We start from the raw sequence: 18,607 nt of genomic DNA, 5'->3' as shown, positions 1-18,607 counted from the left end.
TGCTGACCTGTGTTCCTTCTCCAGGCTCTGGGCATCTATTGCTGGCCCTGGCATCAAACTGGTAGGAGGTTCCCCTCCCCCGGCATGTCTAGTTTAAAGCCCTCTTCACCAGCTTGGCAAGCCTATGGCTGAAGATGCTCTTCCTCTTCTCTGACAGATGGACCCCATCAGCCCCCAGTAGACCAGGTTTCTCAAAGCGAGTCCCATGGTCTAAGTAGCCAAACCCCTGACTGTGGCACCAGTCCCGTAACCGTTTGTTGACTCGCCAGATTCGACCGGCCCTTTCAAACCCCTTCCCTTTGACTGGCAGGATTGATGAAAAAGCTACCTGCGCTCCCGAGTCCCTTACCGCCACTCCCAGGGCTCTGTAGTCCTTCTTGATAGTCCTCAGACGATATGGACAATGTAATTTTACTGGGGACTGAGGGAGAAAGAAAGAGGCTTGCAACTGGTTGGTGCAATGTGTGTCTGTGAGCAGGAGCAAACAGAAAGTAAAGCTTAGCCCCATTACCCTAAGAGAATAAGCCATAAGGAGGCTTTTATGTACAGGAGGCTGGCTAAAAACAGACCTCAGACTGCGAGCAGAGGGAATAGTTCTTCTGTGTTTGGATGAGCATGGAATACCTGAAATGTACATATCTAAATCGATAGGCTTGCATCAAAAAACATATTCTTATTAATTTATTCTTAATTTATTAATAGACAAAAGCCCCTGATCTTAATTAACTGCTTGTCTTAAAGAGTTAAAAGCACTATGTCTGAGGAGGATGATACATACAGCAATCGAAGCTTTACTTTTGGTGAAATCTATGAGATTTCTCCTCTAATTGATGAACGTAAACTATTTCAATTTTATTTTGTTCATAACATTGAAGATGATCTTCTTTGTGCTCCTAGTGTTTAAGTTCTGAGCATGAAGAGACAGAATTTGAGCTAGATGCTCAGGGACTTAACTACATAATTCCCATTACAGTTAATTAAATAAAATGATAATAACTATAATTAAAACCCAGGGATTTATCCTATAATGTAATTTAAAGGGACTGATGGATGGAAGGCACTATACCATTTTAATCAAATTACCACTGACTCACTTTGAGTGAAGGTTATATAACCAGAAATGCGATTGCAAGCGGATCCAGAATAAATACTGCTCAATATTAAATATGTGCAAAGTATTGAAGAAACAAGTCTCCTCTCAAAACAAAACATACCAAAAATATTATATAGGGAAACATATTCTCCCAAGTTTTAATGTACTTACCACGCAGCTGAAGTTTGGAATAGTTGCATATTTGTAAGAGTAAGGGTACAGCAGCATCTGTGCATATGCATGGAAGGACAAATAGGCTTTTATTTGTTTCCGATGTTTGCGGAGAAAATGAGCAACAGCCTTTACTTCAGGCTCAGACTCAGGAAAGGGACCACAGTAGGTGTCATCGCATGGGTGAAATGAAGCACCTTCATCTAGAGATTGAATGAGAAAGTTGATGGTGAACGATCATAGAGAATTTCCAAGGGTCAACTTCTGGCTCAGCCTGTGTGGGCCTGCGTGCAAAAGTGTGAAAAGCAATAACCAAATTGCTTTCTTGTGACTGATGGGTATGAGCCACTGGCACCTCAGTACAGCAATCTACTTGTTCATTTAGTAGCCACACCAAGTTGCCAATTGCCCAACTACACGCAGTTCTCCCCAGAGGACATACTTTTAACCCAACAGAAAAAGGAGAGCCTGACTTCATTGTATTTTCTTCCCTGGCTTTCCATACGAGTGGCACATTTTAGGATAGCATTCCAGTATTAAAACTATTGAAGGGTCTCAGTTGGTCTATTTGAAATCAGAGAGCTATACCTCTTTCACTAGTCACTGCCAAGACAAATCTAGCCTTTAAGAGCATTTTAAGGTACTAGCTACTACAGTGGTGGTTACAATGGTAGGTAGATAACTTCAACAGGCATTATCTTAGAGACTGGTTTAAAACATGAGAATAATTCCTGACTACTGCCTGTTTTCACTCTTGCAAACCTTATGGGAAAAAAATGACAAGCCACATGGGATGATTGCTCAGTTAGCTAAAATAGAAATCGTCTCAGTTTGCACAGGGCTTAATTTTCCTTCAAGTTTGGGGCAGGGGTTCAGTTGTGAGGATATCTTTCACCACGTCAACCTCCTCAGGTGGCAGTAAGCTGAAGAAGCGTAGCCTGCCTGTAATATCCCATGAGGTACTGAAAGATGAAACTCAGAAAAGGAGATGTGGCAGTGGCTCCTTTATCATTTAGGAATTCTGGATCTAAGCCAACATCTCATTTACAGCTTAGGGCCTGGGCCTAGAAGAACAATATTTATGCAAATCCAGTCCACTCTTTTATCCACTGCGATTTCAAAATGCCACGTTTTACACTGACCCGCAGAATAATAATAGTTTGTTTGCGATATTCCTTGGTGTCATCAGGGACTTACAAAAGCAGTGTTTTATTAGCTTTCCTTTGTATAGTAAGTACTGCCATCTTCAAATAGTAAGAAAAGAGCAGTGCATGAGAAGGCATAATAATATGAATCAAAACAGGGTTATGCAATCAACCTAATGCCAAAAAAAAAAAAAAAAGTGGAAGAATTTCATGCTGCAGCTTCATTTGTAATATGAAAATTGAGGCTACCATTCAATGGCCACAGGTGGGCATTTCAAAAGGTATTAGTGCTTAGATTGCAGTGGATATGGAAGAGTTATACAGAGGGCAGATGGTCTCCTCCCTGCAGAACAGATGGCCACCAAGTCATCCAAATCCCAAAAGCAGTCTGCCTCGATGTCTTGTCAGATAATATAGCTAAAGGGGAGCTATTTAACAGAGCCTCTGGAGCCTTTGCTTTTTTTTTTACAGATACTTCATCTCCTGTAACAGTGTTGTATACTGAATCATGAAAATGGACATCACTGTTAATAAACAGCAGAATCCTACAAGCTGATGGTAAAATGACCCAATGGTAAAATATGATTCAGTTTAGTGACTTTCAGTGAAGAAAAAACTCTCTAAACTGTCCAGCCTACTATTGTAAGCCATTTGCAATACCAGCCGTAGTCAATGCTTTTCCTGAAGTGAAGCTGGCTGGTAGTAAAAAGAGAGGGTTTCCATGGTGGCCTTGGATAATGTAACGATATCCTCAATTTTCATACTGGAAGTTCTTTTGAAGTAACACAAGAAGGAATAAACCGATACGGTACGTATCAACTCCTGTGAAATTTCTGAGTTACAGTCATGAGAAGAAACTGGAATTGCATAAAATGTTACCATGCTGCCTTATTTTTGTACCTGTTAGCATACCGGAGGAGGACAAGTATCCTCCAACATCCATCATGAGATCAAATGTACAAAGGAAATGTGTGCAGAAACTGATAAAACCAATGCTTTGGTACAGAAGGAAGACTGGGAGGATGGATGAGCTGGAGCATGATTCTCAAACTTCCTTGCAGCCGCTTCTTCTGCCAGTATGGGGTACTGTCCTCAGTGAGCAATGGGGTGCACTGAAAACTGGGATACACTGGAAATTTTAACTCCCACTGCTGCTCTCTTGGGGGCTTCGGATGCAACCCCTTTAACTGGGTTTGCCCTATGACATTATTTAGTTCTAAGTACCTCGTTATTGGCTTTAAAGTCGCTATTTATTTCATGAACATTAAACCATTGTGCTAGTTATTGCACATATATATATATATTGCAAGGAGAATTTCTACCCAGAGATCTTGCTGTCAGTATTCACCTGGGTCTGTGTGCAATTTCTGTGCTCTATTTTGGGTACAGGGCGCTGCAAAGTGCAATCTACTACAATCAGTGATATGGCCTTTTTCTCGGTCCCTAGAGAATACAGAAGCAACATCATAAAGCTTACATCAAAGTCCTACGCTAGAAGGGAAGAGGAAAGCAGAAGGGATGCTGTGTTATCTTTACCAACTAGCTCACTGCCGCTAGCATTCAGCAGCTTTGCTGGGGCTAGATTCTGCCACAACACACCTGCCTGGAAGCCCCACAGCGAAGTTCAAGCCTGTCTGCAAACTGTAAGTGTGACTGAACTGAATTAAAAGGTTTTTACAAGCATACGCAGTACTATATGTTAAACACACCGTGATTATACAAGCCTCAAAGTGTGATATGATCCAGATTCTTCTCTGACTCATTTAGTGTCAGATTAATGAGAACATGGGGTGCCAGCTGAGGATCTTCTGAGTACCAGCCAGCCCAGTTCATGAAAGAGCTCTTTATTCTCTGGCAAAATAGAGAATCAGACAGAGTTTGGGGTCCGGTGAGGGAAGCAGAGCATGTCCTTGGTGGGATGACGAGCAACCTTGAAGGAATTTTTATTTTTTAAACTCGGTGTGTGGACCTGTCTTTCATGTTCAGTGCAGGGGAGTAATGCAACAAATAGTGGATTACAACACACAATGTGTGTGTATTGTTACAGTTTCACTCACCCTAGAAAAAATGTTTTTTACTGAAAACTAAGCAAACACTTTCAGGACTGAGTAAAAAGTCTGCTTTAATACAGTGGCTAGGGAGCCGGAAGAGGGAGGAGCAGGGTGATCTGAACCCAAGAAGATTAATTAGGACTAGAAAGAAAGTGCACTGTGTGAGTATTAATGTTGCACTGATAGGTACCTATAATATGGCTCTGAAGACTGTGTAAGAGAACTGTTCATTCCAACTACGCCAGTGGCTATCTTCTGAACAGTAAATGTATGTCCCCAAAATACTTGCAGTTGTGACGTACGCGCTTAAGTAAAACATAATGGCGACACAGGACTTTGGTTCATTTTTACATTATTTTTGCAGCATAAAATTGCCTTAAAGATCGTGATAGCAGCCCTGGGACTGTCTTCTGTAGTGGAGGGATTCTCAGCTAATATAGGCTTTCTGTAGCTGCTTCTGTGTCAGTCCTCTCCTTACTGCACGTAGAGTCAAAAAAAATTGGAAGCATATTTCACAGGTCCATACTATATTGAATGTATGCTTCTGTTCACTCTCACCTCGTTTGTAATCTCCCCAGGCAGATTATTCACACTCACTTTTATCCTTACAGTTCTCAAAAATCTGCTTAAAGAATCCAATCGCTGCAAGCGAGACTGTGCAGTGCTTACTCCTACTGCAAGTAATTGGACTATTGTGGAAACATCTAGAGACTTCCAGTGGAAGAGGGATGGGCTGAAGGGAGGGATGTTGTGCTAGCGCTATGCAAACGCAGTTTCTGTCTTTACAAGTTTGTAATGTAAATAATGAAGGTGGACAAATGCTGGAGGAGAAAACAGCTGCACAGAGAGGTGAAGGAAGTTGCTCAAGATGGGAGAGCAGGTCAGCAGAAGAACCAGGTATATATCGCTGTATTTCACAACAAAGCGCTATTACTTTCTGCTGCACCAGAACTTGTATGGCTGCTTCCTGTGTGGGTTGCACTGTCTTGCTGTAAGATTTAATAAAATACCATTTCTTCTTCAGTGGACCCATTCCAAATCTTCTGCTAGTATTTCATTACTGCTGCATCCTCTATGCAAAATTGAGGTCAATTTTTATGAAAGTATTTACAGAAGTGCTGGGAGTTTATAATTGGATCTCCATGCATTTAGAAGCACCTTCTTTCTTTATTAAATCACTAATAATAATGGCCTTAAAATATTCTCAGACATTTCTCTGTGAGGCCAACAAAGCAAGTCTGACATTTCCGAAGCTAAAGCCGTTTCAGAAAAATGATGAATTAAATAAAATGAAGTTTGAAATGTTTCCTAAAGCTGTAGTCAGGTACATTCTGAAATGTGATGGGCCAGGCTCAATACTGTGCTTCAAATTATTTACATGGCTGCAGAAATACCGAATAGCTGTACGTGCGGTTTTTCACTTTTGCCACACTCGCCATGAAAACTTTTTACTTGTGATGAAATGTGTTTTTCCAAAGTTCAGGACTTTTATTTTTTTAGAAGCTAGAAGGAAGATTTGAGCGCTGGCTTGTGGCTTTATGGGAAAGTAGCTTCAACTTTAACTATGGAAAAGAGAACACTTCACAACGGATGTGACCTAACCTACTTACTCTGTTGGATAATTAAATACAGGGTAATCTGAACTGGTGGACCAAAGTATCTCCAGACTTACCACACCATTTCACTTTCCAGTTGCGATTAGCATCAACACCATGACACCGAAGCCTTGTGTTCTTTGATCTTGTTTTTCTCCAAAATCGATCCTAACATAAGTTATAAAATAGTTAAATAGCAATATTACTATATGTTGGCAAAAATCTATTTGTACACATAACAATCCAACCTTGGTAAACATATTCAGTATTATATTTTAACTGGAGTAATTTACTTCCATTCTGCATGCCACAAAGTGATGGACCAGATTATACAGAAAGTCACCTTTGAATGATGTAACAACCATTTGGTCTTTCCTGTCTGAACAATTTGAGCAATACTACTGATACTACTTACATTTGTCCAGCTAAAATGATATCCATCCACATTAAATACAGGCATGATATAGAAATACAGCTGAGTTAGCATCTTTCTCATGGCAGGATCGGTCTGGTATGTCTGAAGAGCCTAAAGCAGAAAAGCCAAAGAAAGTAGTTTCCATAATAAAAATAATTTCCCGATTAAGTATTGTGACAGGCTGAGACAGCCACGTGGCCTTTGGCAGTACAGAGACCTGATCTCACGGCACCACTGACATCCTTAGAGCTGTACTTGAAAGGCTGACATCTTCCTGCAAACGTGATTAAAGGCAGCAAGTGAACATGCAAAAAAGGTGTTCAGAAGACCCTATTCTCTCTGCTTCTCAGTTACTTTCAATAGCCAAGAAAATACAACTCACATTACAGAGAAGCAAATGCATACAAAATGTTTCTTGACGTAGGAGCTGAAAGTCTTAGCTGAGGAAACGAGTTTAGCTCCTGTAAGATGATGGAGCGCTGTTGTTTTCACCAGGTGATGATTTGGCGAGGTCAGAGCATGTCTTAAAGCATTTAAGGCTCTCATTACATAAGCTTTTGTTGTATTCAAAGTAATTTACTATACACATAATCATCAATACAGGCAGCTTATTCCTTTATAATTTAGAAAACTCTCTACTTTTGGAGAACCTCAAGTATAAAGGTTAGTAGAGGAAGTCTAGGTAGGGAAAGTATTTTTTTTCCATCCTACATCTTAGAAAAACGCAGCAAACCAGAGGCTCCTCAGCAGTTCTGTTTGCTAGTACCAGAGATGCTCCTTCACCAGTTTCAGGAAGCTTGGACTCCACATGCTGTAGCAAAAACTGTCACTTGTCATAGCTGGGCATCAAACTTGCATCCTTCAGAGTTTAAGTCTTGATTCTGTAAGGTGAGGAATCAGATGCTTCACCTGGCAGGCGGAAAGTGTATCACACTGACGCTGGGTTCAGAGGGATGCCTGAGGCTGGCCCCTCTCCTGCTGGTGCTGTGATTACAGCCTTCTGCTCTGCAGTATTTCTGGCCCTTCAGATCCAAGAAGTAACATGCATTTGGGGGTACAAAGGGAAACTTTTGCTCTGAAATATACTAAGCTAAAAGCTTTTCAGTTGACAAATGCCAGGGAACAGTGTGAAGTACAGGAATTCGATACTTCTGGGCTCCTAACCATGCAGCTGTTTGGATTATTGAAGCTGCCACAGGAGCTTACGGATGCTTTTTGTGGAATACCTGTAAGAAATACCCATACAATTGGACATGTTTGGGGCTAAAATTTACTCATGGAGGAGTCTGAACATTTTTTTCTTTACTGAGGGTCTGGTGAGACTTCCAAATATTTTTTCTAAGCTGTTCATGAACCACCTCTCTGTTGTGCAGTGCTTTCTCCTCACCCAGCCTCAGCTTCCCTTCCAGCAGTGCTCTGCACGTGCAGGTCCTTCGGCCTCACTTGAAGATCCAAGGCAGCATGTCATCCCTGCGCAAAGCTACCGAGTCACCCAGTGCTACTCCACACTGAGCTCCTCTTCCGCTTCAGCCAGGCAAGAGGAGGGGAAGGCGAGCAATAGAGGGCAAAGGGGGCACAGCACAGAATGAAATGAGACTTAGGCAGCAGCTGGGACAGCATGGCGTGGAGCACTGCAGGGTGGGACGAGATGCTGGAAGAGGGTAGGGTTATCACAGGGGAGAAGAGGATGACAATGGGCTTTTGAGGGGAAGCTTGGTGGAGCCATGGGCTGCCTGGGAGAAAGTCCCTGGCCAATGCAGAGGTCACAGGTCCCCTGGCCCATATGCCAGAAACTCCCCACAGACTCTTAGCTGGAATGGTATCGCATTTAAATTCAATTTTCTTGTATTAGGAAGCCACGTCAAGGCTACAGATACATTTGGATAAAAACATTGGTATTCAGGGAACTGCAGCTATAGTAGAAAGTAATTTTGTCAAAACAGAAAGCAATGGTTACTCAAAAATAATGACCGTGAAAACAACGGCTCTGTTTCATTGATGTTCCACATGCAGAAAACACATACTGAAGTAACTAGGGCTACTCTGTGCATTAAGCTAGCCCTGCACTTAAATCTTCACAGAATTAAGAGCCTGTATGGTACGTATGGATGTTAAATCTGTAAGACTCTTCTTACAGTGGAAACAGAACCAAGTCATGCTCCAAAATGTGAGTCAAAGAAAATGAACATTTTTATCATGCTTACCTCAGGGAGGAGTAATTTGGCTGGGGAGGAAATAAGGCACCACACACCACTTCCTTGACTTCTTAATGCTTTTCTCTTTTTAGACAGTATTAACAAATTAAGCTCAGGTTGTGTCTCCATGGTGGGTATTTACATATCAGTGATAATGAGATTGGCATATTTGCTTGTATCTGTATTTACGTATGCCATTCTTTTGCTGTCAGTTACATCTGTAATTATGCATTTTGGTACACTATAGTGTTATATACTGTATTTTAAACCACAATGCTGTAAGATTAAACTCTTTAAAACACTTTTAAAATCATCTCCTTAAAATAACTACAGATAATTAATTAATTTAAGGTAATACACTCCTTAAAAATTGCATGGATGAGCTTTGCAAATTTTTCAGAACCTTTCCAAAATTGCAAAAAGTGACATAATGAAAATATTAGAATGAAGACTTTTTAATGTTCAATATGTTTTAAATCCTGTGAAGAATATATTTTTCTTGCTAGGTAAAAGCACCGCCATTTAAAAACCGAAACAAAACATAGACTGCAAAATGCCAAGCACCCTTTCATTTTTTAAAGCTACTCTGTGTTATTTTAATGCCCGCTGTCTTTGACAAAATACTAGGAGAGACTTTAGAAAGCATTATAGTGCCCAGTAACACTCTTCAAAATTTTAAGTCTTAAAGTTGATTTGGAGCCAAATATGTCAACCATTCAATTCTGTTCTTTAAAGCATATATGGTTTATCTTAATAATTTGGTTACCCTTTTAGAGTAGCAGCATTTCATTAAAAATGTAATGGACCTGGCGCGGCTTTCTTCACGGAAAGCAAAAGCGTAGATGGTGTAACCTGGTGTAAGTGAGATCATATTCACTCTTTCTGCTGAAAATATTTTGTCCTTCATGCTGTTTTTATCTGGCAACTTTATTTGATATATGTAATCGGGCAACAGAGACTGTATAATCTTACCTCCCTTAACAGGGAGGTCTTTGGCAATGTGCCTTACAGCTACTAAGGTGTGTCATTGCTGGAGCATAGCCCACAACTTGCCTTTTGTGACGTGACTCTCAAATCCTCCGAACAACTATCATGCGAACCACCCCCCCCCCGCCGGGAGCGTTGAAACATTTTCTCTTCACTATGACACAAGCAAGATGAATATAAACCATTAGTGAATTAACTGCATTGTAGTTTGCACAGAGCTCTCAGAATACAAAGTGATGCGACTTTATACGGCTTGATTCTGCTTCCCCATCATGCAATCAATAGCAGCTTTGCTGCTGAATGTGCAGAGAGCCAGACTGGCCCAATAAATGCTGAATAGTGTTATTAGTGAATGAACAGATGATACGGGAACCCTGCCAACACCGTGCAAGCAATCTGCCTGGGGGATGGGGGAAAGGACCAATGATTAATAGGAGGGGGCTCGATCATCTGGATCAGCAGAGTGGTCGTTGTTGATAGAGGTATGCCAGCTTAGGCTGGCTGAGGATCTGGTCCATAGGAAATTTAATTTGGGGGACGAAGTGAGCGAAAGAGCTATATTGTAAACTGCCAAGGCAATAAAAAGCAAGAGTTTAAAATAGATTTAGGATGCAGTTGGGCTTTTTATAAAATAAGGGGATTGACTGAGAAGGACAAAGCAAGGAGACAGGGTTGAGAGAAACTCTGAAATTGCAGTTGAGCTTAATAACGATTTGCTGTCCCACAATTAATTATTATCAAATTTAAGGTAACAATCAGCTTTTGTTGTTTCTGTTTTTGAATTAAACAATCACACTAAATTAAACAGTTACTATTTTAGCACAGGGAATTGACTCCATTGCTGTTCTTCCAGAAATGGCATAAAACTGCTTCTGACAAAACAGGATTAGCTCTTCCATGCAATTATTAAGGTATCAGTTAAAGCATCCTTTCTGATGGTAACATACAATGTTTTACTATTGTCTGTGTATCTTACACTTTAACAGGGTGACACCATGATCTGCCATTCAGGCCTTCATTGCCACTTTATCAGTTTGGCAAGCTAGTAGTTAGCTCTGTCTCTGTGCTTAGAAGCAGTACATCTTTTTATCACATTTTCCCTTTTACTGCTAGTGTCCTGCTTTGACACTCAGATCACAAGCAGAGTGGTAAGCCCGTTATTAAAGGTAAGATACAACTGAGTGTCTACAAACAAAGGGCTTAAAACAAAGGGTCAAATTTTCAAGGCTGAAGCTTGAACTGTATCTGATTATTTTTTTTTCCGCCAAGCAAAATTTTCCTTCCTCTTTGGGAGCATTTCCCACAGGAGGAACCCAGAAACAACAACTGAGAAAGATGACAGTGTGCTGCAACTACTCTGCAACACTCAAGAGAGTGCATAAAAAGAGTCTGAAAAGAAGGACCTGCAGGATCCCAAAGGCTTGCTTACACTGGTACTTAAGGATACGAATGGAGAAGATGCTGAAGCAGAGAAGAGGCAGAGGGACGATGGCATGATTGACATGTTAGAGAAGCAAACAGCAGTTCCAGGAAGCTTGTGGAAAGCTGGGACCACCCAAGCAAATGAAGGACCTTGTGGGGAAGAAGCTGGATAGAGTTACACAGATCTTAGTGGAAGTAGGAGACACAACTTCTTGGTTCCGCTCTGAGAGGTAGTACATAAAAAACCTCATAGGTTCCAAATAAGTCAAGGACTGCCTAGCAGGGAAAAGAAAGGCCCGAATTATTCTGAAGCAGTGTGAATACTCTGAAAGGGGCAACGCAAATTTCTCTACTAGTAATTGTATGAAACTAAAGCCCACCAAGTTGGTGGAGACCCCCTGAAATGTCTACCACAGAAAAATGTAATTCTTGAATTTTACATCCTAGTTATGTTGGTCCAGGGTAGTACATATTGAGGGCAACCCAACCGAACTCACTTGAATACACTGTTTAATTATACTGTTGAGACACAGTTAAATAATTAAGATGCAAATTATTGCTTGTAATTCCACTTCTGGAACAACTAAATTGTTCAACACACAGAGTTTTCTTTCACAGTCCTTTCTTGTGCTCAATAGCGCTTCTGCATATCAGTAATTTTACTGAGGCCCTAATTACTCAGCATCATCATACAGGAGTGGACTATTAAAATATAAAGCAGAATTTCTTCCCTAGGGCAAGTAATATGTTGGAGCAACAATGTGAATTCTCTTCATGCCTTGAAGAAGAACATACCCAACAGCTTAAAAACCTTCACAGGGTAGTGATTAATACTGACATAGGAGTTTGCACTAGCAAGTATCATTGAAGAATTCCTACTACAGGCACAACACAGCTGCAGGGTTACCTTTATTTTATCAAGATTAATTTTTCACATTGTGAAAAATGAATAGCTGCAAGCAAAATGAAAGTATTTTTTACCTCCTTAAGATCATGGGTAGGCAGGAGGATGCAGCTGAGTAGTTGAAAGTACACAAGAGAAATGATGCAGTACTTATTTCCTTTTGGAAGAGGAAAACTGAAACCATTTTAACTGTTTTTTTGCCATCGTGAAGATGTCACAGTAAAGGAGAGCACCTTCTCTAAACTGTCTTACCATTAAATAGAACCTGGGAAAATCCATCATGGACCAAAAGAGAAAGAAATACTGCACAGTATAAAAATGGTTTGCCACAGCTGCTTTTAAAACAATGCATCACATGCCTCATTGTGGTGATACCATGGTACTGCACCCCATCTTTTCGGCATTGGCTTAGATTTTATCCATTAAAAAAAAAGCATCACAGCTGAGGGCCCAGTCTGGGAAACTCTTACTGGTAGTGTTCACTGCTACTTTATTTTCTATCCCTTCAGAAGTGGTGCACATTAGTAACCTCTGTTTTCAGTAGCAAGGATGTGCTGGAGAGATGCAGACACTCGGAGCAAAGTGGGATATAAGATGGCTGCCAAAATAACTCATTCAGAACTGAACCAGCTGTGGAGCAGAGGAGGGATGTTGAGTAGAAGCAGAAACTACATACACATAGGTGTGATTACTGCACAGAAACTTCAAATGGCAGGAATAGCATTTGGAGGATGAAAAAAATCATGAGGATAAAGCAGATTCTACATTTGCACCAGTGCCTCTTGCTGTTGAAAGGCTGATGAATGAAGTACTGAATGAAGAGGCTGGAAGAGGTGATCTCTCTGATGGAGAAAAAACAAATAGCATTTCAGGCAGAAGCTCCTGACAGAGAAGAATGAGTTAGCTAAAGATAAGTAAGGCTGAGTGTTTCAAATATAGATGCTGCAGGATGAAACAGATGGATTTTTCCTCCAGATAATGGATATATAGGGAGCACTCAGAGAAGTCAATTTTTTTCTGAGGTTAGGCAGCTAAAAATACAGCTGGGGAGACTAAAGTCTGACAAACAATAAAAATTAAGCTCCAGTGATTGTATTGCATTTACTGAAAGAGCTGCAGAGTTTGTGGAGAGATCAGTCACCAGGGGACTGGTCCTCCAAAGTGAGAAGAGCCCAATCTTCATGGTGCCATAATCACTGGCAGCTGTGAAGGAGGCTGCAGGGGGCCAAGATGCAGCCCTGAGAAGCTTCTAGCCTTCCTAAAACAAGGGTGAACTAAAAACTGATGAACAGGAGGAAAACCCAGATAGGAAGATTTCATAGAGCAAGAAGATGTGATGGTTTAAAGGGCAACAAAAAATTTCAAGTCCAACCAACATCAGCTGAAGAGCTTTAACTGAAGGGAACGGACCTTGGAAAGAAGGAATGTATCCAGCTAAAGGGTGAAAGGAAAAAGCTACAGGTACAGTACTTGTTTTGGCCTTGCATGCTTCTGATTCACTTCGGAATATTTCAAATGATTTCAAAAGCTCTTCAGGTTTCTGAGAGCCAGCACTCAAAGATATGTTAAGAACAGTGGCGTATCTGTCCCCAGGACCAGGAGTGGCGTAAATGTACGGCATACAGGGAGAGGCAGTCAGGTCCTTGATTTCTTTCCTGTATGGTTCAAAGCTTCTGCTTGGAAAACTCAAAAAAATGGGGATGGAAAGCATATCATAGGGGATGAACTAACTACATTGTCTCAAAGAATAACTAAATGCAGCTGTAATTAGCATCCTTTAAATTAATATTAGTCTGAAAGCCTGGATTGTGGGAACCTGGCTTTTCAGCTGTACCTGTTCAAAAGACTTAAGTCTGTTGACAAGTGATAGGTGAAGCGTATAATCTTTAACAAACATTAGTGTGTTGCTTCATGTAACTGTCTTACACACCCCCAAGATCAGACTATTTCTGAAGTGGGTGAAAAATTGGTATCTGAATTTCATAATCAGCCAGTATTTTGAGGCTCTGGTAGTTATGGATAGCAAGGGGAAATAAATTTTCTCACTCGTAAAGGATCACCAGTTTTGATAGAGCTCAGCAAGACCCAGAAATGATCCAGAATATGAAGCTGTTTTCCTGACAGTGCGGACTTCAGCACTGAAATGAATGACTGAGTGCTGCTCTGACTGTTGATGCAGCATATTGCAGATGTTTTGTCCATCAGGACACAGACTATGGAATTTTGCAGAATGAGTATAAGTGCTATATTGGCTTTCAGCAGATCTTAAAGTAGGAATACTTATAGCTTTACGGCCTCTGACCACATGGCCTGCATGGCGCAGAAGAAGAGCCAACCTCTTTTAACACTGACGCTGTCTGGGTCTCCTGCTTGGACCTGCATCTGATCTCACAGTTGTCCTTATTCAGTTCTGTATATGTGTATGTGCTGTTATTTTAGGTATCCTGTCTTTACAGTAAAACACTTCATAAACATTCCTGAGGAAGAATCTGAGGTCTTGAACTCTGCAAAATTCCTGGAAAAGACTGGTCTCTGGGGCCTGGTCCGCAAGCCCAATGGTTGGCTGATTGGCAGTATGCATCCCATATGCATCCCACAAGGTGACTCATAAATCAGTCTCAGGCTTAGAATAGTGGAGGCAGGTGTTGCCATTTTGCATCTTAGACAGTCTGTGTGTCTCTCTTAACTCATTATTATGGAGTGAAAAGATGGGATTCAGGCCTGGTTTTGTCAGCAATCAATACCAATGTCAGCATTAAAAAAAAAAAAAATCTGCCCCCAGCCTTTAACTTCTTTGTCTAGGGTTGCCTGTCTGCTCCCTGGGTGCATGATGAAGCACAAGCACATCATCTTGGATAATTTGGGAACTCATATAACTGGGATCCTAGGACACACATTTCAGAATTTGGACTTTCAGCCACACATCTCACAAACTAAATTATACAGAGCATACTGATATTCTTTTTGGATTTGGGATTCTTCTGAGATGAGACAGCTATTATGGCCCATTTTTAAGGGATGATGCAGTGCTGCAGGATGAGCAGGGCTTCAGAGGTGTGGATTTGGATTCCTCTACTATACAGCTCCTCTCCAGTGGGCCTGTGGATAGGGGTGAGGGAACTGTCATGGGTAGTCTAGCAAGGTCAATGCCTGAACCAAACTTATCAAGTCACCTTGATCAAATCCAGAAAGCTCAGAAGTCGTTCTGAACATTTTTTCAGCAAAGACCTTAGATACTGGCTAGGTTGTCCCAGAAGAAGCAGGTGGTAGCACTGCTCATCCAGGAAAAAAACCCACAACAGTCTCACATTAAAGAAAAGTGGCTATGTGCAAAGCAATGTAAGCTGACCCACATTCAAAGAATAATAATAATAATAATTTTTTTTTGAGGAAAGTCCTCAAGATTTAAACATTTGAAAAATATAAGAGCCTAGGGAGTCTGTGGAAGAGCATGCCACAGTTCACATTTGAGATGCAGATATACTGAATCTGGTCAACATGTGTTAGTTTTCCTTTTTTCCTAAAAAGGCCCACTTTTGAGGATGGGAGAAGAAGGTGATGGTGGAGGTTACTGCATTTTCAAAGTGTGAGGCTATTTGCACCTTCCTTTGAGGCCCCGATGAAGCCACTCCCTTAGGGGGATGCACTTGATCTTAATAGACGTTTCCCTTACAGTTGCCATTGGCTTCTTAGAACATTTTGTCAAGAAGAAGTACAACCAGTGCTTGCTTCTTAAAGGTTTTTAATTACATTTCTTGAGTTTTCTAATCTTGAAATACAAATTCCTGCATCAGAAACAAAGAACAGTGCATCTTAAAGTCACAACTCTTCTATGTTGTTTTCTGAAAATGTTGTATGAATGATGTTTCAAGGTTATACATCATTGACATGGATCAAATGGCAGCATTTATTAGAGGGAAGAAAGTCAAACCAGATGTCATGGGAATCCTCATCTGCTTCCACTAAAACTGAAACAGAATCTAGTTTTGATGTTAATTTTAATAGCAGCCTGTGAACCATATTTCAGATATTTAAAACAATGGTAAAATCCTAAATTTGAGGTCTGGATAATTTGATATCTGAATTCTGCTTCTCCTCTCACAATTGCACACCCAATGAAGAGTTAAATGTTCTTATTTAACACATATACATATATAATTGTACTTTTGCAAAAAGTCTATAGGTTTTGCTTCTTTGTTTCTATGAGGGCTATTTGATTTTGGATAAATACATGTTCTGTCTGACAAACAAATTTTGTTTCTAAAGTCTACTGCTTTCTACAAACTAGTAACACATAATAGAGTCCCTTTCTTTCCAGTTTGTAATATTTACTAACACATTTTAATGTATGATTAGATCCTGTGCAGTCTTTTTAAAAATCTAGGCTAAGAAACCTTTCTTCTTTTTTTTTTTTCCTAAATCTTTTGCTGTGGACAGAAATTCTGAGTTACATTAGATTCATTTATCTTTGCAGGTTGCCTTCAAAGTAGTCCACAAGTAATCAGTTCTGTTTCCTTTTACGGTTCCTCTTGCTTCCCTACTCCACCACAGGTCTCTTAATATTTCCACTATCGGGGCCTTTTTTCCACCCCTTTCTAGCTGAGTAAGGCTTGAAGTTGGGTGGGACTCCACTGTAACCCAACCGGTATTCTACTACAATACAGGCGCGTACACATCTCTGTGGCTCGTTAGCTGGTACCTAAAGCTCTGATCCTGTGTGCGCAGGGTGTCCCCTTTCTTGACTTGAAATTCAATGACCATGAGGTAGTGTTTGTCAGAGGCCACTAGTATCGTTAACCCTGGCAGAACATCTGATTATCTTTAGCTGAGAGACTACGGGCATTCAGGGGCGCCTTCTACAGAAACAAACAGTGACATTGTTATTAACACCAGACCTATGGAATACAGAGCCAAGGCTAGAGCACATGCTGGAGTAGATTATAATAACAAAACACACAAAAAACAAACAAAAAAACCAAACTCCCAAACCAAACAATAGTCTTCGCTCTCCTTTTGTTTGTTTCAAAATGTGAGTAGGCTGGTTTTGTACTTTCAATTATATTATCACATAATGCAAAACTCTTTCCTGTGTGTTCTCTTTCTCTTTTTAATCTTCAACTTCTACTTCTGTATCTTTCTCCCTTTTTCTCTAGTTCATCTGTTCTTTTTCTCTAACTATTGTATTTGCCCGAATACAGAACAAGCCTGCGTAGCAGGCAGCCTCTTGCCTTCCCATGCTCTAGCCTCACATCCTCACTTCCCAAGTCTGATCTGCCTTAGTCCGCTTTGCATTTCAAGATAGATGGGAGACAGCTCCTGCTCAGCTGAACAACTCCAGATGCTTTGTAGAAAGCGGGGAGCTGCTGCCCATACCCTGGCAAGCCACACTAGCAGCCAGCTGCTCAGTGGCACCTCCACCCTACGGGAGGTGGTTTCTACCATTGCTTGCAGCAAATTCACTGGCACTCAGAAGCTGCCACTTCCAGAGGTGCAAGCAAGACACCGGTTCCCAAGCTGGATGGGAATATCTGGTCAAGTTTGCAGCACCCAGTCTTGAGCTTGAATGTGAAGTGACATTCATACATAGAGGTTGTTTTCTAAGCTAAATCACTTGAAAAGCCTAGTTGTACACAGGAGCATGGATACTTCAATAAAAACAAGTGACAGAGATCACAGGGTGAAGAGAAAGCTCGATAAAATATTTCAGGCTGCCAGCACGGTAAAGGGATGCGCGTATGCTGTTCCTGCTAGAAAAGAAGCTAACATCACATAAATCCAGCATTTCCTTTTGCTTGCCTTAAATCAATGGGCTTGTGGTGCTATTCCTTAGAGTCAACAAACATGCCAGGAAAAATCTGTTTCCAAGCTGACTGCCCTTTCTCAGAACTGCCCGTAAGCACCAGGGAGGACGGAAAGTGGGCTGCTGAGGTGCTTAAGGGAGGAGTTTGCCAGCGAAAGAGAATTGCAGAGTTTGAAGCATGGAGAGACCTTCAGTTTTCCTGGAGTTCTTACTAAAAATGTCTAATTCATTTAATGAGAAAAGCAATATCCTAAACCAAACAATCTAATCATCTTGTCTTTCCTCCCCTCCTAGTAATTTTTAATGTAATGATGGAGACTGTGAGCATAATGTATTCTTAGCCTGATGCTTTTTGCTTTAATGCTGGATTGAAATATTGCTCTAAGGAAAGAAGAAAATATATGTCATTTGTAAACAAAGGCAATGCATGACCGAGATGGGCAGACAAAGATGGTACATTCTTGTAGCCTCGAGGAACTCTGCAGAAACTTTCTTTAATCTAGGAAAACGCTTTTACATAGTTAGCGAAACAGTCTTACTGGCAAGCTACTCTCCGAGGATCTCAAATAACAACCAGAAGGTTTTTGTATACACATACACAGCCTATATTCTGCCATAAGCTCTACAGAGAAACCTTGTGATTTTTACCTTGCTGCCACATTGTAGTGCTTTATGGGAAAACCTTGGTAAGGAAGATGTACTTGAGCAATAGGCTTTCTCACCAGTGCCTGTCTGTCCCAAACATCTTCCCTCCTTACTGCAGCCTGTTCTCCTGGGTGCTCAGAAATAGTTGCAAGTTTGTTCATCTTTACACTAACAGAAGTCCTGG

At 40.9% G+C, this 18,607-nt stretch overlaps 1 protein-coding gene across 1 annotated transcript in view; it reads right to left on the bottom strand.

Annotated features, from left to right (window-relative positions):
• CPA6 (carboxypeptidase A6) overlaps positions 1–18,607 on the bottom strand; it is a 90,960-nt gene that overhangs the window by 9,114 nt on the left and 63,239 nt on the right. The window contains exons 7-9 of the mRNA XM_076328952.1: positions 6,471–6,581; positions 6,133–6,223; positions 1,265–1,467 (exon numbers count right to left, since the gene is read on the bottom strand). Coding sequence (XP_076185067.1) covers positions 1,265–1,467; positions 6,133–6,223; positions 6,471–6,581 — 405 coding nt within the window. The remainder of the gene's footprint in view (positions 1–1,264; positions 1,468–6,132; positions 6,224–6,470; positions 6,582–18,607) is intronic.

Source organism: Aptenodytes patagonicus, chromosome 2, assembly GCF_965638725.1.
Source record: "Aptenodytes patagonicus chromosome 2, bAptPat1.pri.cur, whole genome shotgun sequence".
In the NCBI taxonomy this organism is placed as follows: domain Eukaryota; kingdom Metazoa; phylum Chordata; class Aves; order Sphenisciformes; family Spheniscidae; genus Aptenodytes; species Aptenodytes patagonicus.
This window is presented reverse-complemented; position numbering and strand designations above follow the sequence as displayed.